Consider the following 25,091-nt stretch of genomic DNA (forward strand, 5'->3'; position numbering starts at 1 on the left):
TGAGGTCATGTATACCCGAGATAAATATTCAAATGACTTCTTGTTATCTGAGTTGGAGAAAAGGTCAACACGACAAAGTTAACCTTTCTCTGAAACCCTGAATAATCTTTTTTTGTTGTTGTCATTGTAAAGATTTCTTTAGCAAGCTCAAAGTATATTCGAACCGCACAGTCTATTCAGGAGCTGTTTAGTTGCGATCATCAGCAGATGGAGGTAAACTTTTAAGCCAACGTAGGCGAGAACCTCCTGAGAGTTCCCAAAACAAAAGGACATTTCACGATCTGGAATTCCATGACCATGTGAATATGCTTCTTCGCTTTCTTGCCCAGAGTTCGATTGATACCACTCTCATGTGTGGCAAATTTGATGCTGCAGGCAGGAGGCGATTAGCATGTAGCTTAGCATAAAAACTAGAAGCAGGGGGAAACAACTGGCCTGGCACATTCCAAAGTAGGGTTGTCACAATGTCAGATTTTCACTGCAAGATTGTTACGGCCAAACGTATTCATGGAAACAACATCATCGATAGCTTCGTGAATGATATTCACGCTAGAAGTCAAATTCATCTTTTACTTTGTTTGTTGTGCGGTTTCTCTTTTTTTGGAGGGAAATGAATTACACTCAAAATACCTATCAGTGACACCCCAAGCCCAAATGGGTTTTAAAATCTGCTCCCTTATTAACAGAATAATTAACATCTCTTTATTTGATCTGTAAAAAAAAACCTGAAGTGTAAAAGCAGCAAGATGTGGTTTTATGGGAGGTTGTGTGTTTTCATGCTAAGCTAACAGTCTCCTGGCTGTTCAAATTCTACAGACGGATAAGAGAGGTATCTTCTTATCTCCCTCTTCAGCAAAGCGAGTAAGTGTATTTCATGAAATGTTAAACTATTCAATTGGTCCGTATGATATTTTGGCAACTCGCTTTCCTTTGTCTTTCATTCTTTCACAAGAGGGTTGATGCAAAACGAAAAATGTAAAAAAGGAGAAAGCAGCGGAGTAAAAGCAGTCTTTATGCTCAACTCAAAGCAAGATGGCGCCAAAAACTATAATCCTCTTGAACCCATACACTGCATTTATGTTATCATTAGGAACATCTTCATGAGGCAGTGCCAAATAAAAACGGTATGCCCTGTGCATCTGTAAACACTCAAACCGGTTCTTCAGTTTTGTGTCACCCTCAGGGAAGTAATATGAAGTCATAAAAAACAGCAAAAGAATGCATTGTTCAGCTTCAAAGTTATTTTATGTAAAATAATTCATACAGTGGAGTTCGTGTCAGTCTCAGGGACTTTTCTCTTTTTTTCTTCCTTTTCTGGGTTGAAGCCAACTTGTGTGTTAAGGGGTGATTCCACTCTAATCGCATCCAAGTCATATGATCAACCGAGAAGAGGTTGGTCAGGTTAAGCTGAGTCAAACTGGTTTCAATTTGAAAAGTCATGACAGGAAGTCAAGCCTCACGCAGTATCTTGCTGGTGTTCTGTAAATATCCATGTGGGTAAATTATGACCCCCAGATGGTAATTATCATAATTGTTCGACAGACATTCATCATTTAGAAGGCAATTCATGCCGAGCTGCTTGTTTAGAAACCTCATTCTTATAAAACCTTCATAGGTTCATGTTTACAGGGAGGTTCCCAACTGTTTTATTTGTGATGTCTTAAAAGTAAGCAACCCCCCTTCTCAGGTTGTGTGTGTACACTACAAATGTTTGTCATACACATATAAAATTGGTACTTTTATTTTATTTATTGTGTTTTAACTACTTTGTCCTCTTTTTACTTGTTAAGCAGCTTTTAAAGTGGGGTTTATTTCAACTGATGTCTGGGTATTTTACGGCAATCTATGCAATACATTATATAATATATTAGTTTATCTTGTTGTGTTTTAGTAATCTAAATCTGCAAATAACTATCGGAACTTAAGCTATCAAATAAATGTAGTGGATTAAAAAGTAAAACAATTGCTTCTGAAATGGAGTGAAAGTATAAAGTAGTCTGAAAATGTAAATACTCGAGTAAAGTAAATCTAAAATCCCTCCACTGCGTAGTTTCGTAAACTACAATAGATACATATTGTAAATAAAGTAGGCTACTTTTTGTCAGGGTTCATAAGTTTTATTTTGAAAGTTTTAACAGGAAACCGTTGCGGTCCACCATGTGCAGCCTGACACTGGTCCACCAGTCTCTCCCAGGTTAACAACCATTAGACGCTGTTCAAACAGCAGACATGGGACTGTCTCCGAGGGGGGGGGGGGGGGGGGGGGACTCTTCTCCACAACAACTCAACCCAAAAGGAAGGAAATCATATCTCGCTGAAGATGTTTTATGGAGCCGCTACTTTTTCGCGTGCATTTCTAATTTCTACTCCGGACCGGAAGAGAGACAACTTAAATGACAGCTGAAGTTATCCGTGCATTTCTGATACCTGGGGCAAAGTGCCACACCTTCGCTTAGCGCAACAGGTAGGTTGAAACAACTATTTGCTATTCTTTCTGGCTCGTTTAAATGCAACATAATGCTCTTAATTAACTTTAAAGATTGTAAAAAAGTGTTGTTAATGCTTTATTAAACACAGCTTCGACTGCTCACAGCAACAGGTGAACGTCGAGTAGTGATGTCAACCATATGGCGTTGAAAAGCAAAGAAATACCACAAACACTTCACGATATTTTACAATTAAAAGGTAGTTACAAGGACAGTAAATAAACACGCAAAGTATTCGGTTAACCTCCAGGTGTTGTACGAACAATGGAGATGTGTCGGTACACCTGTTGTACACCTGTTGCACGTGAAGGCAAAAGATATTTACTCAAACAATTGAATAAATACACGTGTGGAGTTGAATAATGATTCACAGAAATTGACCTGTGAGATACCCGCAATGTGTAAGTTATTCATTGATTTCTTCGCAGATCATTTAATTCAGTGATTTGAATGAAAAATTGCGAAAAAAGTCCAAGTTACGCTCCAGAAAACCCAAAGATATTCAATTTATAATAATATAAAGCTAAAAAAAAACATTTATAAAGCTGGGAGCAGCAAAAGTTTGTAATTTTTCCTTAAAAAGTGACTCAAACGAATAACCGATCGCCGGAATATTTGCCAAATCAATGTTTGTGGATCTTATAGGATGTAATGTCTATTTCTGAAACTTTCCATCCCACCCTGAGCACACGGCTCGTGCTCGGGCAGGTGAAGTTAATGAGTGAGTGGAGGGGGCTGTTATTGGGGACATTTGTTCTTTGTTGGGATGGAGTGGAGGAGGTGGAGGAGTGGTCTCGAATCAGTTAACCAGCGCTCATGTACACGGCCTTGGGCTTTGTTTGCACATGCAACACGTAGCCCCACTGAACCCAACACACTTGATTTGTACAACACGGTTTTGCCGAACCCATTGACTGGACTTTCGTGGAAAACGTGGCCCGTGTGTCCAAGCCTGTTAGACAAAACGAGTCATTAAAAGCGTATGCAAATAATATTTGCCCAAGGTCTAGTTTGCTCTGCTCCCGCAGGATGACTCGGCCTGAAGCAGGATGTAAATATGAGAATGGAGCTCAGTGCTGTGGGAACAGAGGCACAGCAGGTCTGTTTGCAGTGTGAGAGACAGAGGAAGGCGGAGGGGCTATTGATAAGTGTGGGCTGCAGGGTGCTGGAGAGGAGACAGGACTTGTTTTCATCAAACTGCAGCCCAAGGCCGTCTGAGGAGTGCGTTTGGATCCATCATATCACGCCCACAGAAACAACGCACACTTGGCCTCGTGACATCGCCTGAAATCAAAGGAGGTTATTTTGACATTCCAGACAAAAATGTTGGCGCAGCTGATCAATAACGTGTCACGAGATTGACCCCCCGAAAACGTACAAATCGACTAGTTTGAATAAAACAACAGTGGTGGCCGTAGATCGATCTCTAACAAGGGCTGATATATATATATATATATATATAAATATATATATATATATATATTTTTTTTATATATATATAAATATATATATATATATATATATATATATATATATATATATATATATAAATATATATATATATATATATATATATTTATATATATATATATATATTTATATATATATATTTATATATATATATATTTATATATATATATATATTTATATATATATATATATATATATATATATATATATATTTATATATATATATATTTATATATATATATTTATATATATATATATTTATATATATATATATTTATATATATATATATATATATATATAAATTGGTCGCACGTGACAACTTCCCCATGGTTCAATTTGCATAATCCCGCCAGGTTTACTCGTCACGTATCCGACAGTCAAATCAAAAGTCTTCTTCTGACTTTATTTCCGTTCCCTTCTGTTTAAAGACAAAGATACTGAACAGTGTTTCTTTGTGCGAGCCGCAAATTGAAAAAAAGTTGCACAACACCGTCACTCACACGAATAGGTCCGAGCTCTTTCATGGGAAGCGTTATCAGGCGTGGAAGGTTATCTCATCGACTCTATATGCAGGTTATTAAAAATCCGGATAAAGCAGCAGTGGGTGAGACAGTGCCGGGTTTTTTTCCTTTATTGACATTTTTCATGCTGGATTTTTTAAAAGCCTTCGGAGCCGATAAGAGGCCTAAATCGACCACCTTATCGAATGCTGCGGTTCTCTCTCTCAGCAGAGGGTCACGCTGGTCGCTGGGGACTTCTGTGGATAAATAGCTTTGCTTTCTTTCTTCTCCTTTTTACTTACTGTTCATGTGCACATATGTGAGATAAGAGCCTTCTGCAGCCCGATGGAATGTGATTGTTTGATTCGAGCACCAGGAGGAAAGAAAAGGTATGTCACAAAAACAAGGTTCCATGTTGAGATTAAATTAGAATTGGCTGATACTAATCGCTTCCTGCATTTAAACATCTTCACTTGAAGATGTATTTTTCAAAGTTTAGACTCAATGCTCCAAAGCGAGTGTTTTTTCCCCCCTCTGTGACATTTGTTCTTCGAAACATGTCATTATGGCTGCAGCTAAAGATTGTTTTCATTTTCTGTTATTATGCTGATTAATCAATTTGGTTGGTCAATTGTCAAAGATATCCTATCACAGTGTACCAGAGCGTGGTATCAGAATCTTAAGCCCAAAACATTCTGTTATTTGTCACCGAACACGAAGAAAACGACCAAATATTCACAATTTAGAAGCTAAAAACTTTTTTTAATGGCAATTCTTCCAAGTATTTTTTATCACATGTTAAAATCATCAACTGCCAGTATATTCCTCCTCTGGGCGTCTGTCGGAGCAGCTCGATGGATGTTTGCCTCTCGTTCACACACACTTCCTGTCTGAATGCAGACCCACACTCATTCCACCCTGAGACCTGATGCATGCTGGGAATCGGATGAGATGATTTGTGGTGGGAAAAAAAAAGGTGGCTGCTGCTGAAATTTGGGTTGTGACACAATGTGTCGGCACAGGCTGCGTTCAGGTGCAAAAACAACAGACAGTCGGATGGATCTCAGACCGGTTAGCCCACTTTTTCATCACCTCACCCCTCCCATGTCCACATGAACACGATCTCCCTTCTCACCGTCCCTTCACACACACACACACACACACACAGTCCGGCCCAGTGGGTGGCCAGATATAAATGATATGAAGGAGGACCATCTCAGGGAGATGTATATCAGAAGTGTTTCAATGGAAATACCACTCCTCCCCCACACAACAACTCCAGTTTTCATACAAAACTCTTCACAGGTAACAGTAATTTCCTCTGGACTCCATCCAGAGGAAGAATTATCTCAAGCCGTATCTTTCCGGATGAAATTTTCCACCTGCAGCAATCAGGCTGTCAGTTCCACGGGTATCCCCGGGATTTCAATCCAGTTCCACTTTTAGGGGACACGCCACAGCAATCTCACTTTTATTGCACCTGTTTCTCCGAGATGAAATGTTTCAATTTACTCTGGAGGAAAACTCTGAAAGCAGGAACAAAAAAAATGAAATGGGAGCCCAGCCAAGCTGCCGGCGCTGAAAATATCTCTCCCCTTCAGCGATCGTCCTCCGATCTCTCCTGTCGTAAAAAAGAATCAGGAGCCGTATATGATGTATTGACCGGCACAGGGAGCAGATAATGCGCTGTTATTGTCGGCCAACAATGGGCAATATCGGAATGAACGATCGTCATTTGATGCACAGATTGAATCCTTGATCTCATCGTGACTTTGGAGAGTCTACAGGGGAGCGACGTGATTGGTCGTTTGGATGTTTCTGGTGTGAATCTTGTGAGTCGGCTGCTGTGGGTCATTTGTGGGGGAAAAATGGCCGACGGTGGGAGAATTTGATGCTTTTTCTTGGTCTCGTGTGATCATACACAGAGTATGTTTTAGATTATGACTGTTGGTCGGGCAAAGCGAGCTATTTAAAGACGTCATCTACAAAACCGTCAATTGCTTAATCAGGAAAATGATCAGCAGATTTCTCGGGTCAGGTTCAAGTCTCAGATTTGGGTCTTTTAAAGTCGCAGCTACGATTTTGCATCTGACTTTTACGGCCACGTGGTAATCCCGAATCCCAAAGATTAACCCTAAAACACACCACACTGGTTTCCCCACTTCTCTCATGTGTATCTATCGCTATTTACTCTGCAAACAGCGTGGCCACGGCATCAGCCCGCCTCCTCGGTCATGTTGTCATTTTCTTCAGGCGGAGTTCTTGGGAGTTGTCTTTGACTTGTAATGCCACTGAGTTGCGACTATAGCTACAGTTACTCATGGGCGCTCGTTGCTCGGAGGCCGTTGAGCTAAAACGGCGCCGCGGGACCAGTTCTCCTCTGCGTGGCCACGACCTGCTTCTGCTGAACCAGCAGCAGAAGCAGGTTCGGCCCCCGAGGCCGGTCAGCACTACAGTCACCCTGCCCCACGCTCAGGCAACCCAGAGACGGCGCTTTGCATTGCAAATTTGCAACCCAACTCCGATGCAAACCAGCTTGTTTTCCGACACAGGAGGCACAAGCTATTTGTCAGCCTGTCTGACGGTGTGTTGGAACAGATGTTGACTTTGTGTCGTTTATAAGCCAGTTCCATGGAGTTTACAGACGTATGTGAGATGAAGGAGAGTGTTTTAAATATTAAATAGTCTTCTATTCATCACATTGCTGCCACAAATTGATTGCCACGTTCAGTTTCTATTGGCCTTAACCTTGCGTTCGAGACTTTCAGCCTCAACAAAGCGTCCTCAACATATATTCCCATGATTTGACACGTGAGAGGGAAAGTCATGGGGTTGGACCGCAGGGGTGAATACTCTCGGAAAGATCAACTTTGTGCCATTTTGTCTTTTACTCTCGATGGCTTATCTCTTAATATTTGCTTTCAGTGGTCTTGTCAGTACAATTAATAGACGTTTTGAGGCAAATATGGCCAAATAAAATTGCAAATTCGCCCCTAATTTTGGGAAATAAATTATCACAGATGGCAGATCTTAGTGCTACTTTTTTGTGTTTGTTCTCGGTTTGTGTTATAAAATGTTCAGCTTCTCTACAGCCAGAAATAATCGAGCAGCAGCCACCACGCCCCATTTACAGGCAGGCGGGAGGATCTGCTTTCATTTGTGCGCCTCTAACTTTCGTGTGACCACATTTGATCATTTTATTAAGAAATATGTGGAGTGAGTGGTTTAACATGAAGTACGTTATTGCTTAATTGAGCCGTTTGTCTCCCAGTCACAACACATAATCCATGGGCCGTCAGTGTTTTTCCTTTATCTGTAGTGAGAACATAGTGCCAAATTGAAATTAGCGTGAGGGATCAGAGGATTGAGAGCTGGTGATTATTGACCGAGTCACGAGTAATAGTAAAAGTCAGCAGATAGCGACTTCTTCCGGGACTAATACAACGGCCCATTAATGTTATAGCTCCCAATGCCCGCTGGGAAATCACCTCCTCTCTTGGCCCCCCGTCCTGGAAGACAAGGGACACTTCAGCTGGGTGGGTGCTTGCCGGTGCAATAGAGTGTAAAACAGGCTTCCTCTATTTAAAGCACAGCCCGTTGAACCCGCCGGTGCCTCTCTGAATTGCACTTGCCATCGGTACGCCCCCTCTCGTCTTTTCCAGGAGTAGCTGTGAATGTTGCGCGTCAGCTCGGTTACAGTCTGGCTCACCTCAAATCACAAGAGATGGCTTCTGTGAAGGACGACGAGTGAATAGAGGAGACTCGCAGACGAGGGGATCGGGCTCTTGAGTTTTTCCCGTGTCCGAATTTCTCTTATTGTCAACAAATCCCACGAAAAGCATTGCCTGCGTTGCCAAAGCCTGATATGTCTTAATCAGACATGCGGGCCTTCACTCCGAATCAGAGCTGCAGGTGGAGCATTTAGAGCAAAAGATGGTTTCGTTTAAAATAAATGTGTAAGAACAATGTCCCTGTTTTATCCATTTTCTTTGCTTTTCCTTTGAGCATCATTTGTAATGAGATGACCCTATACCACTCATCCCATTCTGCTCAAAGATCCAGCTGAAAGGTAAAGCCAAGGCCTGCAGGGTCACAGATCCAAGGTTGAGAGCAGAAGCCGTTTTGTCTCGTGGGCACACATCCTTTGCTTTTTATTCCACAAAGAGATACTGTGTCCTCTATCTTTGTCGCTCGCTCCTTCTCCTTCGCCCGCAGACAAACCCGTTCAAGACTCGGCGATTAATTATTTACCCAGGCAATGAAATGCCAAAGCCCAGAGAAGCACACCACCAGGAGAGAAAAGGTCACTCCCATCCCGCACGTAGACACACACACCCTACAATACACACACACACACACACAACAGTGATGGATGGCAATAACATCTTTATCGGTGCTGCAGGCAGGCAGAGTTTTCATCCTCGTGTCCAAATACCGTCAGGACCAAGGGCAAAGCCAGAACTTGACTGATGAGGAGGAATCTTTGATTGAGAGCGCACATTTAAAAAAAAAAACACACACTCGCATGTCAGAGGTGGTGTCAGAGGTCTCGGACTCTTGTCGAAGTGTGTGTGTGTGTGTCGGCGTACCAGCGGCTGCGGCTAACCATCACCTTTCCTCGATGAGATCGACTCGCACATTGATGGGAAAGTGACACCCGCTGAACACAATGTGTGCCACAGAAGAGTTGCCGCTTTACATTTTGTGTGTGTGTGTTCAGTCGAAAAAAGGGTTTCTGTGCGATTAAAGTTTAACGTCTCTGTTAATGTCCCTCCACAGCTCCACGACACAGCTGGCCAAATGGGGTGCCAATGCTGCAGGATGATGAAAAGGTGAGTCATCACCTCTTCCTGTTTGTTTGTTTCTAGACCCTTCTTGGGAGACAATCACTTGTTTTCAGTGATTTAACGAAGTCGGTTCTTTAATTAATACGCTGTATTCCTCACTGTGTGCAATGCAACATGGTGCCTGACTTACACTTTGCTTTACCAACTTTGTAAAACTAACTATAAGATATAAACACATAGATTTACTGCATTGTTAATAAGTCAAGCATCATGTCACCGATACCCGATCCAAACTACATTCATCATCGGCCTCAGCTGTACTGCATGTTAGCATGCTAACACGCTAAATTTAAAAAACATTACTACTGCTTATCAGTATCTTCGCTTTGTTATTGTGAGCATATTAGCATGCTGACGTCAGCATTCAGCTCAAAGCAAGGACGCAGACTGTTTGAAAAATGTTTTCCTCTCAGCCAACGATCGTTCAAATGAATCGACTCATATTTTAAGCACTAATTCATCGGATAGGACCGCAGTCCTCCTCCTCAGTCATCGCCCCTCGCTGCAGATCTCCACAGTGCCAATTCAGACGTCTTCCTTCCCCACGTAACGATTTCACGTCTTGTTCCGTGCAGACAGTGAGCGGCCCATTTATAATATGTCTGTACTCTCAGTCTCACGTGGGCTCTTTGTACAAACTGTGAGTCAATATGCCAATAGCCATCACCCCTGGTTACTGTACTTCCTCTCAGGGCTGTCTATTCATTAAAGCCTACGAGGCGTCGTAGTCAGGGCCCGACATCATTGTGCTGTTTGAGGTGAACTAGGAGACGGAACAGGGCCGGGGAAATGAGATTTTGATTGCAGATTAATGAAAGGGCGCGCTACACGCATACCAGAGTCGTAATCCCCCTCCACACTCCCGCTCACACACATGTGAATGCTTGTGACACACACACACACACACACACACACACATACATACATACCTCCCTAATTGTCTGCAGTGTCACATTTCTGGGCTTAGGTGTGTTTGGGGTTTGGCAGCGTGGGCCTGTAGGTTACTGGGTCAAAAGTGCGGCCTCGGTAGCCTGACACACACATTCCAAGCAACTTCAGGCTGATTTATTTTGAAAACTGGTAAATATGTTTGTGATAAAATAAAACAATACATTTTATTGTTGTCACAATCCATAGGCACTGAAATATATTTCAACCAATCTGCTTAAATCTGCGTATAGCACAAGAAGTGAGTTGACCTAAACAGCATCTTGTCTGGTGCACCATCACAGTTAAAACATGCAAATCACGGCTTCTACCAGGATGGCGGTGCTGCTTCACAAAGAACCTCTTCAGCTTAAACAAAACGCCGCAGGAAGGGAATCCCGACGGCAGCATCTACTCGAATGCAAAACTAGTCCTGGTATTAAAATAGATGCTGCTTCTATCGAGGTATAGAAGTCATTTGATTTCACACATTTTGGCTGCCTTATTTTGGTGTCTGTTGTTTAAAGAAGTTTAAGTCTGTTCTTTGAAAATAGCTTGGGGGGAAAGAAAGCACGACCCCCTGGCGTGGATGAAAATACAGTTTCATTTTCTCTCTTTTGTCCGGCTTTTTTTTCAAAAATCATTGGTCTCATTTTTTGTAAAACACCTGAAAGCCATGCCTCAAATTTCACCATGGCACAGTGGCCCGGGAGCGAGAGAAATGGAAACCATTCATTTTCTCAGCTTTCTCACTGTGAAGGGAGACGGAGCGAAGGGCGCAGGGTGAGCGAGAGAGGTGCTTCTCTGCAGCTGGCGAGGCGGGAGATGGCGAGAGAGAGGGTGGAGGAGAAAAAAACAAATGAACGCGCATCTGTGTGTGATCTTGTGCTTATATACCCTTTTAAGAAAATCCTCCAAAATGGGGTTTTCAGGCAGTCATTACAGCCTCCACAAGGGGGCTATTTAAGGTGTCGGGGCTTAAATGAGCATTAATTAGTCTCAGGCCTTTATCGACCATCCTACAAGGAACGGGACATCGGCAGATCTCTGGCTCGTATCTTTGTACACGGCGGCCTGTGATTCACACAGCAGAAGACTCAGCGTGAGGAGCGAGCAGATCTAACGCCGATGCCGAGTAATCCATCAGCGGCGCGTTTCCTTATTCTGATTGAGGATGGACTGTTTTCGTGCTGGTTTGCAGGGGGACATGTCCCCCCTTTTTTTTGCAATCAGTGTTTGTCACTCATGCTAATGAGCTGAACTATGTGGCATAACTAGGGTTCATTATTTTTTGAAAAAAAAAAGAAAAAGTGAATTTATTAGCATTTATTGTTTTTGTTTTTCTTACTTTGACAGACATGGCACATAATCAGCGACCCGTTTTGTTTTGGTCCCTTCGGTTTCCATCATCAGAGGTATTTTTGTGAAGACCTTGTGACTGTCATTTATGCTGATGAGTGTCTTCTCACAGCAGGAAACAGGACAGAAAATCCAGGTCAAAATCGATGAGCCTCGGGGACGATCCAGTGTCATCAGCTTCCTCCGTACAAAAAACGTTATTATTATCACGCTGAATAAGATAGCATCCAAGAGTAGTCTGCTGTTAAATGTGGAAAAAGAGCTCGTCTGCATTGCAAGAGTTGGCTCGATCAGAAGATCGATGCCACTCTCATCAACGAATCCTTAAGTTGACCTCATTAACAGAGGATTCTGCCTCTTTTTTTTCCGAAATGTTTTAATGACATGAATATCTTTGTGAGAAGCGCGGAGCCAGAGCCAGGAGACGGCAACGACACACGCCACAGCATCAGAGAGCAGAAGTGAGTATTTAAAAAACATTTGAACCCAGAGTGGGAGTGAGGAGAGTGCAGTCAGAGGGCCTGAGTTCACCTCCATATCCACTTTTCTCTCCTTCTTTCAACAACTGTCTGCATAATATATCTGACATTCACACGAGCAGTGCAAACAACCACTACAGCCACGGCTAGACCTTAGACCAAACATTGGCATTTAGAAAGGGGGCATCGACCGCACGAGGAAGTATCCTCGTTGCCGTCGGTGTGTACACTATCTGAGGGTGTTGTTTTATTGATGAGTCATGGGAACATCCGACTCCTGGAGCCCAGTGAGACGGACAGACACTGATCCAGGAAATCAAATAGTCAAGTGTAGAAAAAGATATTGCAAATCCATCTCAATCCTCTTTGCCGTCTCTTCACAGCTACATCTACGACCCCTCTGAGACGGTGGACGTGATTAAGACCGACTCTGCGGCCGGCTCGCTCTACCGGCCCCACCACCTCCCCAGCAACCACCAGCTCGGAGGCCCCGGCGACCAGATGCAGGGCTTCAACAACCTGGGCTACAGCCGGTCCAACGGCAGCACGCTGAAATTCGAGGTGGACAACAACCACGTCAACCACCGGCTGCACGCCGCTCCTCCACTTGCCAAGGAGCCGAACACGCAGGGGAGCGCGCCACCCGCAGACGGAGGCCTGTACATCATCCAGCCGGTAGGTCTGGGACCGAGATGGGGGATTCAGGACAGAGGGCCGAGCCAGGTGCCGGTTTACCCCGAACTACGGGACTACGTGAACCACGGGGGCGACGGCGAGCGGGGCAGCAGCACGGCGAGGCACGAGTGGGCGATCGGCACCGAAGGCCTGTCGGCGGACGAGATAGACGAGGGCGTGGGGGGGACGCCGGAGTACCAGTGCGACACGGGGGACGAGGGCAGCGTCCTGTCAGTGGAGATCCACACCAGCACCACCAGCATGTCTTCGGCCGACACCAGGGACGAGCGCAGACTCCCGAAGAACCCGGACGTTTCCACTGGCGAGAGCGGCATCTCGGTGATGAAGGGCGAGGACGAGGAGAAGGAGGAGCAGAGAGTTACGGACTCCATGGTGGCGGAGGCTATTGCTGCTATGGAGGCCGCCACCGCCGGGGAGGACAGCGAGTGACGGAACCAAAAAAAAAAAAAAAACTGCCTCCGGTGTTTTTAATCAGGAAATGGAATGAATGAAGGAAAACTGCTAAAAGAAAATGAAAAGTAAAGATCTATTTTTGAACTTGAAAGAGAGGCAATATTTCCTTTGTGAACTCACAGTCCTTGCCGTAGCTCGTTGTCTCTTCACGAGAGAGGAAATGCTCATCGCGTCTGTATATTTTTTTTATACCCATGTTCTTGTCTCTATCTTGTCTTCTGTTTGTTATTTATGTTGTCGCTTTTGTTTTATCGTTGGAGGGGAAACCGGACGTTGTTGTTCGGAGCAGGAACGCGGGAGCGTTCCTTATTTATAACTGAATGTGTCATCGTTGATTTCATCGGGATAAAACAGAATGAATATTGTATGTTTACACAACACATCATCAGACACATGTACACTGACGACTCTCTTTCTTTCTGTAGTAACTAAACCGTGAATGGTATCTCACAAGATCTATGCACATTTAGAATCGTCAGCACGTCACCAAAGGATACAACTATAAACAGCCACCTGTACATTTCACTGATATCTTAGTTGTTCATCCACAGCTGAACTTTGACCTTCACCACACCAGTTGAGGTAAAATCATTGGTGATTGAACCACACAGGGGCCGTCAATGCACCCTTCCAGCACCGATTTCACAGGTCAGGCTTTGTGCTTCCAGTCTCGCCCATGACATTAGTTCAATCAGCAGCTTGCTTATGTGCCTTATAACGGACTAATTGAGGCTAGCCGGTGCAAAGAAAACGAGTGTGTTAACGCTAAATACACCGTGACTCTCAGTGAAGTTCTGAAGAACTTTCACTGCGGCGCCCACCTTTTCACTCATTTATTGCCCCTGCCAAATCATTATAGTTATTATCTTTGTATTGTAAAATAAAGGAATGTATTTTCAAAAATGTGCGCTGTGAGGTACTTTGTGTACTGGTGTGTGTAGTTCTTCATTCTCATGTGGATTTCAGAAAAGAGTTTTAAGACGACACGGAAAGAAATAGAGACGGCTATTAGCGAGTCAGCTGACATTAGCCACGCTGCTGTGCAAGCTTTAGGGGGGGGTCACGTATTTTAGAAAGTCAAATTGGTCATTTTATGCCTTGCTCAACGGTCAAAGGTGCAAATCTGCAGGTCACAGTTTGCCAAAGTTGAACCTTACTTCACCCATGCGAGCAAATCTATTACTTGTAGCGGTTCTATTGTGAAATGTCACTGCTTTGAATGCTTGTGTGTCCTTTAAACTGGTTCAATTGTTCACTTGTTTCTTCAATAAATCCCTTTTCTTAAAGCCTTTTTTTAGCTGTGTGTCATTTGCAACAAGCACATGGAGCCTCTCAGAGATGCTGCGATTCTGCATGACACCTAATTTCCCTTCCTGCCTCTTCATAAACGTGTGCGATCGCTGTGGGACTTTACGCCCTCGCCATCGCAGCAAACACAGCCTCGGCGAGAGGCGTCCGGGGGCCTTCGGTGCCTCGGCTAATGAACACCTCGGGGCCTTTTTGCCCGAACCACCGAGCACCTTGGAAACATCCACAACAGCTGTGACTGAAAAAGAAATAAAATCCCGATCCTCCGACTGACTCGGGGTTGACGCAGCAGGAGAGGCCGTTCGTGTGTCTGTCTCCTCGTCTCTGTCGGTGCAGGAGGTGGAACAGAGCCCGGACGGTACCAGGATTAGCCCTTTCTTTGGACATGTATCTATTTATCTCACCCACTCCTTTCTATCTTCATCCCTCTTGCTCTTCGCTTGTAATTGCTCGCCATGGGTCTCACAATTGTAGAGTGCTCTTCTCAAGCCTGAAACTTGGCTCTCTCTGTTGTTGGACTTTGTTTATAGGCATGCCAGGGTCGAATGTTTTTCACAAGGCCTTCTTTAATTCATTGATTTCTAAAGAAATGCGTGTATTTTGAACAGCCTTTGGTGAAATTGCAAGTATTTTCGATATGTTTTTCACTATTTTTCATGAGTTTCAAACTTCAAAACGATAACTTGACATTTTCACGTCACGTACCGCACAATGTCACACAATGTGATAGACTGCCGGCCTCCAGGCCACGCAGAGGGCCTTGTATGTGTGTGTGTGTGTGTGTGTGTGTCAAAGTTTCGCTGAACATTTGGTCCAAAATGACTCGTGGATACAGTGGTGCTGCTGTTTAGTCAGCAGTCGAATCACAAGCTGGAGCACAAACCAGCTCATTCTCCGGCACCGACTTCTTGCTCAAGCAAAACCACACTGAAAACACGTCTGATTTCACAAGTCTTACCACTTTACTCTGAAGTTAACAAATCAAATCAAGAGTGTTCCAAGAATCAAATCACACAATCGATCACGCTGGTTTCTGCTCCAAAAACTGGTCACAAAACTCTTCTCAGAATGTGTTTTCGGTCTGTATGAGGATATGAATGCACACACCCTGTGTTTGCAATCAGGCTTAAGAAGTAAGTCACACCTGCACCAAAGAGAGTGTGTCTGTGTGCGATTGTCTCGCTCTGTGGATTTCCATATATGGCGATGACAACAGGATCTGCTGTGGAGTTCCGGCTTAATCGAACCAGTGACTCATCGTTTCATCAACACACTCCGTTTCAGCGTGACGACAACGGAGCCGATCACTTTGGTCCTTCAAAGATACACAGAAAGGTAGAATACGTGTCGATGGAGATGGATACGTAACAGCTGGGGATTTGTTTTGGCACGAGTAGAAAGGTGCGACGATTGAAAATAAGTGAAGGGATAAGCACAAAAACCTGATATGTGAAGACGTAGATCACATTGAAGCACACTACCATGTTGGTTTGTGACTTCTTCAAAATAGGAGTCCCTATTTTAGGAATCACGAGCTGGTAACGCAACTTTGCACGTTGTTCTTCCCGTGAAATGAAAAGCTACATCTTCGGTGCTCATAAGCTGCAGATGTATGTTGGACTGAAACTTATTCAGTGTACAGTATCAGCTCATAATACCGGTTTGTGCATAAAGAGGCTGTATTTTCATGAGCTCCCAGGTAAAAACCTTCCATCTTTCATTTTTTGTTCTCCTTCCGCCTCATGTTGTCATAACGACAGTGCACTTTGGGATTTATCTGAAACGCAGTAAGAGAGTTGTATGAGCTATGGAGACGCATTTAACTCAGGCTGGTATTAATCTATTTCTTTCTACTGTCAACATGCTCCATGAAAAGACCAAAATGAAAAACTGACTTTCAATCATCGCAATCCTTTCTTATCACAAATCATGAAAAACAAAGACTTTGGTCTGTCAGATATTGACCGAAAACGCCACGCTTCCATTCTTCAGACCTTCATCGGGGCAAATGTTTGACTGAGGGGAGTCTCAAGGCTTATAATGACGTCAAATAGCACGCACACCTGTGTGCCGGAGCTTGCACGTACACGTGGGAAATGTGGTTCACGACCACAGTTCCCAAAGGCATGAAACTAAAAATACATAAATGAAGGCAGCAGTCAACAATCTAAACAATAGCAATAAATAAGAGAAGTAGTCATCTGCAGTTTGTGGGATGTATCCGTGGAGCTTCATATGTATTTGAGCTTTGGGGAACAACAACTGTGAACTACATTTCCCTTCTGTATTGGCACGAACACGCATAGGTGTGCTGTGTTTGACGTCATTATTTGACGGATGATTGTCTGAAGTCCGACACCTTGGCGTCTTGATTAAACACCTGGATGCCTTCCTTAATGTGCCTTACCTTTTCAAGATTTTATGGGTTTTTTTGGAATTCTCAGTGTTGAATTTTAAAAAACACATAAATGAGCCACAATGTGATATTTCACGTATTTCATTTGACGTCATTGTCAGATCAGATATTTGCTTTTTTTAGCAGGATAGCTGCATTGATGGTTTTGGTCTTTTCTTGGAGATTCTTTTCAATATATTACCAGACTTATTACCCTTTAATATTTGAACTTATTCGAAAGCAGGATAATCACAAAAAAAGGGATGTGCAGGTATAATGACCGCTTGTGCGCGAGGGACAAAAAATCAGAGTGAATGAACCATGACATCCCTGAATGAAAGCAGGAAATGGAGTTCACCTTTCGATCTTGTTTCCCATCATATGTTACCTCTCAGCATCCTTCACTGCCGCTGTCATCCCAGTGACTCGCGGCAATCAATTCACCTGCACGATAACGGCACAGAAGTAGTTTTGCAACAAGCTTATTTGTGCCACAACCTGCTGCGCCTCGAATGTAAACGGAGGCAAATAAAGAGCACTTGTGTGTCAGATTCCTTCATGTTGTCTTCATTCGGTCCATTAGGCAGCCGACTGTAGACAGTCCCCCGAGGTGTGTGCGCCTGGTATGTTTGTTTTTCTCAAGGCTTTGTTGGAGTTAATGATGTCACTCTTAATTGTGGCACACACACACACACACTTCCTTGTCTCAGGGGAATTGACTGCATTTAAAGAGGAAATATCCACGTGAAACTGGATTATTCTACCGATTCTTTCCGCCCTGAAACCCCATTAGTCAGTGTCAACATGACATGGTATCTTTCCACATTAAAACGTCTGAGAAAAAGTCCAAAATAGCCCACCTGGTTTGGGATTTGGCCCTGGAAATTGGCTAATGTGTTCTCTCTGGTTAAACATTAAACCCGGAAACTGAAATAACAAAGCTCAAAGCTGGGGGAGGCTGGATATTTTTGGCGTCATTGGGTAAAAAAAATCCACAACAACTTTCAGGCTTTAGAAACTCCGGCCTGTGACGGCAGACTTTGGCCAATCGCAGGTCATTTCAGAGAGAGAGGGCTTTACTATTGCCAACGCAAATGCACGTGCACATCCCTCCATGGGAGCCGGATGCAACGGTGCAATATCCTGCAGGAAAGTTGCTGTTCCAGCATTGCCAAAGAAAATACAGATTTATCAAAAAGAGATTCTGACAACAGAGATGGAGAAGATGTTGACTTTTAGCAGCATTGTCCCTTGCCTTTTCCAGAAGACTGCCTACCCTGCAGTACCACTTGAATTACAATCTGTTGAAAAGGTTTTTACAGTAGGGAAGTAGAGTAGATCATCATCGGAGTTCAACTTTTCATTTGTGACAGAATGAAAGTCCTGTTTGTGCTTTCAGGCGTTACACGGTGCTGCTTTAACTCTGGTTAAGATACTGCGAAAGCCCTTTTCCAAGTTATTGCTGACATGCGTAAAAGCACACTGGAAACACACTATTTGAGTCAAAGAAAGGCAGAGAGCCATTCCAGAAGGTCACTGCGTTTACGGGACCCGATGTAGTTCAGAAGGTGTTAAACATTGACTCGACTTCCTCCCGCTGGTACCAAATATTTCCCTAAAAAGAAAATCCCCCACCTGAGCCAGAGCTCCATCCTCTTGGCTGATATCCAGGGACAAAGATAAGAGGCGGGGCATCGGCATGGGAACCCTGTCGCGCGGAGGCCTGAACAATTCAGAGCGCGAGATAACTTTACTGCTCATGAAGTCACGCAAAAGAGACGGAGCGGCGCTTTAATACCATCTTATTTCCCTGTGGGTCATTTCTAGCGGCTTTAATGGAGCGTGAGGAACTTTTCATAACACTGGGGACGCCCGCACCCAGAAACAGAGCTAAAGTAAACACACATGCATGCAACTGGAGTCAATATTTGCACCGGCTTCTCGTGCTGCATCCGTCTGACAGGTTTAAAACCCCTAGCTTTCCTCTGTTGTGTGTGTGTGTGTGTGTGTGCGCGCGTGTGTTTATGAAAGGCAGGTTTGCTTTGAGCCTACAGTCATGGGTGTGGTGTGGTGACGTCGCCTTGTGTTATCAGGGGTTGTTGTTTTTTCCACTAGCTGCATGTTAATGTTTTGAGAGTCAATGCTCCCTCCAGCGCTGTCAAGTGACACCAGCGGCAGACATATGCCACTCAGAAAACTGGAAATCATATAATCGAGAGCCCGAGGTCGTCAGACTATACCTGGTCGAGATGAAATAACACAAATCATCTTTTCAATTACGCCGCGAAAAACGGCCCGAGAAGGAGCGAGGCCGCAGATGTGAGAGAAGATGAGAAAGAATAGAATATTGTAGCGACCCTGTAAAGTGGGTTTTTGCCGGTTCTGTGTCGGGAGCTCGTGATTGTGGAGTTAGACCGGAACCGGAAGGAGAGTTGTTGTTGTGTAACACACTGTAGTAGTTCGACGACTAATGTTCGCTGGAGACCCGCACGTTAGTGGAATACTAGTAGTATACAACAATAAAGTTAATTAATTGTAGTTTGACATGAGTTAGTCCTCTTTATTTCTTTTATTATACAAAGATAGAAACACAGCAAACCGTCCCAAAATATAAAACACGGATTTATTTATTTATTTTTAAAAGAAATTAGGCACAATGAAGTGACAAATGAAAAAAGACATGGCTAAAATGATGTGTTTTGATGAAGATTTGGGGGAAATGATATATTTGGATGTTTAGCTCATGAGTCTTTAAAAGGTACTTTAGTATCGCACTTCCATGAAAGGACTCACTTTAGACCGATTGTTTTAAAAAGGGTGATTCAACTTAAAGCCTGAGATATAATGACTTGTACTTTTCTCAGTCCTACATTTCCCACAATGCATCTTTTCATAAGACATTCTCTGCCTGGTAACGTTGAGACCAAAACAAAGCTACAAGAAGAGTGAACGCCGCAGCTCACCAGGAGGACGTGAAGCTAACGTTGCTCAATGTCTGCTGGATGTTTCAACAGGCAAATGTTTGCCAACACATTCGCCGAAAACAACTTTATGAGCTGATAACTTGTTAATAATAAATATAAACAGAAAATAAACATGACTGCAGTTTCAGATGTACGTAATTGACACGTGGGAAATCAGAAATAGAAAACTCAGGATGCAGGTTTAAGCATCCAATTCAAGCTCAGACTGGCTGTGTGCGTCTCTGGGGTGTAGTTCGATCAACTAACTGACTGATGAGCTACAAAAATTCTGGGTTACCTTTCCACATACACAAACATATGTACACACATCATCGGCATATTGAGCAACAAGACCTCAGTTCATCGGGAAAGCCCCGGTCCAGGCTTCCTTGACATGAAGCAGCCGCCGTGCCTAAACGCCAATGAGTAAGGCACTGTTGTGAATCTATTTTGAGAGGAAATCTCACATTCCCCATTGCTGCTTGTGAAATAACTGGCTGGGTGCGACTGTAATGTCACTCTCGCCACCGTGGTCCTCGTCCTCAGCAGCACGTTTGGCTCCCCGTGGAGCAGGACTTCGCTCCTCCAGCGCTGATGTTTGAATGTTCTTGTTTTGTCCAGATGTTGTCTTCTCTCCTCTGGATCCTCCAGACTGCTATCGGTTCTCTTTGTCCAAGTCGTCCGTCTGTTCCTGGAGAAGGAAGTCATCTTGATTTAATACAGAAATGAATCTTTGATAATCTTCAGATTGGGTGTGTTCTCCCATCGGGTTTGTTGACTTCCCCGGGTTTTCTTTCTCAATCAGCCAACATGAGAAAGCTACATGAATCTGTATTTAATGCGTTTAGCAATGAGAGCCTCATCTGGCTGCTCTGCTGCCGAGAGCGTTGAATGAGAATTGAATATTTTTGGTCACAAACGAAGCCGAAAAGAAACCACGAGGACATTTTTTCTGTGCGGTTCGAGAAAGCAGCGTCAACGGGGAGAACACAACTCCTCTGCACGCATGTAAACAGCAAATGAACCACAGAGGAGAGATGTGCGGAGGCCGTTTACGATCACCTGGAGCATCGCAATTTCATAACCAGAGTTCCTGAGACAGTAAACAGAAAACCGCAGGCCGGAGGCTAATTATTGCTTCGGTTTGGATATTTCAGTCGCTCTTTTATCATGAATATTTCAAAACGTATTTAGCTATGATCAAACTAACTTTACATAACACGACACACAGCTGAATCTACTGTATCACTATGTCACCAATACAACGTCGTTTGTGACATCTGTCATTAGGCAATCGACCGAAAATGAATCGGCTACTATTCTGATAATTGATTCATCATTTAAGCCGTTTTTCAGGAAAACAAAATGATAATTCTCTCGTCTCCAGCTGCACAACATTTGTTGACTGATGTGTGGAAGACGGCAGCGGAGAGAAAGCAGGACACAGGTGAAGAGGTGTCCAGGATACAGACCTGCTGGGACTCAGACGTCGTCCGGCTCTTGGGCTCCGGCGCCGTGGGAGACGCGGGAACGCTCCCAGTAGAGTCCGTTATTAGCAGCGTCCGCCTCTCCCGGGTCGGTTTTTCACACTTCGTCACCCGGAACCTGAGAGGAGACAAAAATAAATAAAATGAAAAGGTTTTGAATGTTGTTGTTTTTTTTTGCAGTCTGGGAAATGAGACCAGAGGTGCAGAGGTGGCTCATTAAAACAAATTGCTGCTCTTACTGTGTGAGGAAAGCTCTGGCTGAAATGTAGCTGTTGGACTCTTTCAAGAAAGTATCAAGAAAGAGAGTATTTTTCCAGGTCAGAATAAAATAATAATAAAATAGCCCCTCTCTGCTGCTGTTTTGTTCACTTTGTGAACGGTATATTTACATCGTACGTCATATAAATAACCCGCAGAAAATAGTCCTGCAATGAATAAACTCGGTGGGTGTCTGCTATTCTCATCTGTGCCACAGCGGGCATCCGCCTCAGTCTCTTCTCACTGATAATACACAAACAAACACACTCCCTGTGACAGAAACGTTACACCTCCCTCATCCACCCACCCACTCAAAGGCACCTGTGCACACACACACACACACAGACACTCACACACACAGACAGACACTACCAACGCTTTAATTAAATCAGCAAATGAATATTCGTATCCAGGTTATGCTGACCCTCGGCCTCTGCGTACGCAGCCATTCATCTGGGTGTGCAAATGAAAAGCTCCCTCTGCATCCCAATGAGCTCGTAGCAGAACATTAAGGATGAGGAGGGCGCGGCGGGGACAAGGCTGAACGCCTTCCTGGGTTCACTGCTGGACTGAGAAATGTTCTCTTTACTATAAACGTGTTGAACAGAGTTTTATAAGGCAGCATTCTGCCGGGGTGTATTTCGAAATGTGGAGTTTTTGTTCTTAAAGCCCTTTGAAACACTGGAGAGCAATGAGAAAAGGTCCAAGGCCATCTTTAATACAAATGAAATACCTTAAACTATTGGAGCAAACAAGAATATTTTCTTAAATTCAGAATCCTTTTTCATACTATTTATTGTCTGCATTGGTTTTTCCAACAGCAGCCATTCAATACGTTCAGTAATTATCGCTCTATCTAGAAGCTTCCATTGTTAGTGGTGGAGTCCGCCATTCCCGTGTCGTATTCAGATTGCCTTCACGAGCGCGAGGGAGTCACAGGAATCGGATGCGTGCGTGTTTCACTGTCAACTCTGCGTCAAAGTTACCGCCGATGCAAACGGAACATCCTGTTCCAGCTGCTTCACATTAAAAGCGTTCAACTGGCAAAACATCCGTGTGGCTTTTATTGTGAAGCAGCCACAGGAAGGGCATGTCCTCTCAGCAGTTTGTACTTTCAATAAAGATATCATATTTCATCTAAATGAAGAAAGCATTGCATGATGGGAGCACCAGCATCCATTTGAAATCCAACAAAAGGTGTTTGCAAAAAAAGGCAAAATTTAGACAGTATAACTAGACACATTAGGCTGTTCTCTGTAGCTATCACGGTCTCTCTAGTTGCATGCGTTTTTTTAACAGGGACTGTTGCCATGGAGCAGCGGATCCGCAACCCGGGTTAACCTCTGACGCTTTGCAGGAACACTCAACCCGGTCTGAACCCTGCAGCATCTGTTTTCCCAGGCTTCACCCAGACTGTTCACATGTGCATTTTCCAGGTCACTGGTCTGGTGCCGAAGTGCACGGCAATCTCAGTCGATGTAATTGGGTGTGGAGCTTTTTTGGGGTTAATGTTTGATTGTTAGTGTGTAAACTAACATGTAATATGCCTCTGGGGCAGAGTGTTTTAATTGATATCTGCTCATCAAAGCACCTCGTCTGGTATGAGACATTTTGGGGGTAAGAAATATCCCTCCAAAATGTCTAGGAGCAATGAAAACTCTATTTCCCCTCGACTTAGACACACACCTGCCCACAGCCAGGACCGTGACCTCTCCGTGTTGGCTGCGGCGTTGCTCCACCTTGCGGGGAGACAGCCTCCTCATAAGCGGCCACTTCTTGTGACTGCAGCGGTTGCAGATGTTCTTATGGCCGCCCAGGCCGCCGATGGTGTGCAGGTGGCTGCAGGTGTGCTTGGCAGCTCCCGGGGGCGCGCCGGGGGATATGGGAGTCAGCGGAGGGGTGCCGGGAGACGTGGGGGTGAGCGGAGGACTAAAGAGGGAAGAAGAACCAGAAGTCAGTGTCACAATTATTATTAATAAATCAGACATTACAGTGATCGAGATAGCCGCGGATGACTACGGCCAAGTATTACTAGAAGAGCACAAGCAAAGTAACAAATATGCAATAAAGAGAGAAAATGAACCATGAAATATTTTATAGGTCACCAGAATGTTTCTGTGACACATCTAGAGATTAAATTAAACAAAAAGTAGCGCGGTGCGTTTTTAGATCAGCTCGTCCAACATCTGGCGCTGAGAAAAGGCAGACCTCCCACAGACAACTGACCTACATTCAAAAACATTTCCATTTCATGCAGATTCAAGCTCGTTGAATCCTGCAGGGCTGCCACATGACACATTAATATCTCATCTCATATCTTCATGTCAAACTGACAAGCTCTTTGGGAACGACGATTATGTATTGAATCATGATAACAAGAGCGGAGGCAATTTCCTGTACGAGCAGGCCTCAGGTGGAGCGTTGGTCAACTGATTAGGAAAGAGAATCGGTGGTTAAAAGACGGCAAACTCATCCGACACATACGGCTCCCTCTCCACTTTCATACAGTATTTATCTCAGCAGTGTGCTAACGGGCGCTAATTGACGCCGGCTTCCTTGTCTGTTTGATCGCTCGCATTTTTTTTCCCCTGAGAGGAACTGCGTGTGCATGTTTCACGACCCCGGAGAGCAGCTCCTCGCATTGTTTACACACAAAGGCAGAATAAACAGCGTCTCTACCCATTGACACGCTCGTATAATAAACTGCGCACGCGTCTCAAGGGACTGAGAGCATAAAGAGTCGCATATCTTCCATCTGTGTCGAGAACGGACGAGGAACAGAGGCCGCGGCATACGGTCACAAGTGTGCGGACGGCTGACGTGCTGAACACCTCGATTCCAAAAGAAAGTGGGTGTTAATGTGACACTTTGGAGGCTGAATGCGGGGGATTTGGCTCCGGAAAAGAAACCCGCCAGGTCTTAATATAAATATGGACCAAAGTACTTCCTTATTCGTGAAGGTTTTACTCAAGATGTAGGTGCTGCTGTGTCTGCGTTGAAGGCTGCTGGTCCATTGGAGAGTTCTACCAGGAGAGCGGGGATGTCTTTGGACACCTGGAAGTATAATTATAACTACATTTGGTTCCTGGTTCCTCCTTTTGAAAGTCGGGGTCACGTCCCTGAGTTTCTGTAAAAAAAGGTTCTTGGTCCCCTGGGGGAAGTTCCCGCAGTGGCACAGCCCTGTCCGCACCAGACATACATACGGGACACAAGGGGTGGTCCTTTAGCGTAGACCAGTGGTTCTCTGAGTTAAATCGGATTATAAGCAGCAGGAGAGAAAGCAGAAAAATAAAAGAAAAAATGTTTTATTCAATGTGTTATTTCACTGAATAATATTAGGCATTCCTTTTTCATTTAATTCATTTATTCTAACAGAACAAGGGGGAGAAAATGTGTGTTCTTGGTGAAAAATGCGCTAAAAAAAATGAGTTTGATCCACAGGAGGGAAGGAAAAAAAAGAAA

The 25,091-nt window shown here is 44.1% G+C and overlaps 2 protein-coding genes across 2 annotated transcripts in view; one reads left to right on the forward strand and one right to left on the reverse strand.

Moving 5' to 3' along the window:
• Positions 1 to 2,316: 2,316 nt before the first annotated feature.
• On the forward strand, positions 2,317 to 14,493 carry LOC306796956 (uncharacterized protein). The gene is made up of 3 exons (XM_079296053.1): positions 2,317 to 2,464; positions 9,237 to 9,289; positions 12,453 to 14,493. Exons 2-3 carry the CDS (start codon positions 9,258 to 9,260, stop codon positions 13,192 to 13,194), a joined length of 774 nt encoding a protein of 257 aa, XP_079152179.1. The 5' UTR covers positions 2,317 to 2,464; positions 9,237 to 9,257; the 3' UTR covers positions 13,195 to 14,493.
• Positions 14,494 to 19,489: 4,996 nt separating this feature from the next.
• rell1 (RELT like 1) overlaps positions 19,490 to 25,091 on the reverse strand; it is a 14,526-nt gene continuing 8,924 nt past the window's right edge. The window contains exons 5-7 of the mRNA XM_079295942.1: positions 23,316 to 23,558; positions 21,357 to 21,489; positions 19,490 to 20,575 (exon numbers count right to left, since the gene is read on the reverse strand). Of these exons, the coding sequence (XP_079152068.1) occupies positions 20,540 to 20,575; positions 21,357 to 21,489; positions 23,316 to 23,558 (412 nt within the window). The 3' untranslated portion in view covers positions 19,490 to 20,539. The remainder of the gene's footprint in view (positions 20,576 to 21,356; positions 21,490 to 23,315; positions 23,559 to 25,091) is intronic.

The sequence above is a fragment of the Melanostigma gelatinosum genome, assembly GCF_949748355.1.
Source record: "Melanostigma gelatinosum genome assembly, chromosome: 23".
Taxonomy (NCBI): Eukaryota; Metazoa; Chordata; class Actinopteri; order Perciformes; family Zoarcidae; genus Melanostigma; species Melanostigma gelatinosum.

Coding starts and splice junctions, on each gene's coding strand:
- LOC306796956 (XM_079296053.1), top strand. CDS start 9,258: ATGGGGTGCCAATGCTGCAGGATGATGAAAAG. Junction 9,290..12,452: donor TGCTGCAGGATGATGAAAAG/GTGAGTCATCAC, acceptor GTCTCTTCACAG/CTACATCTACGACCCCTCTG.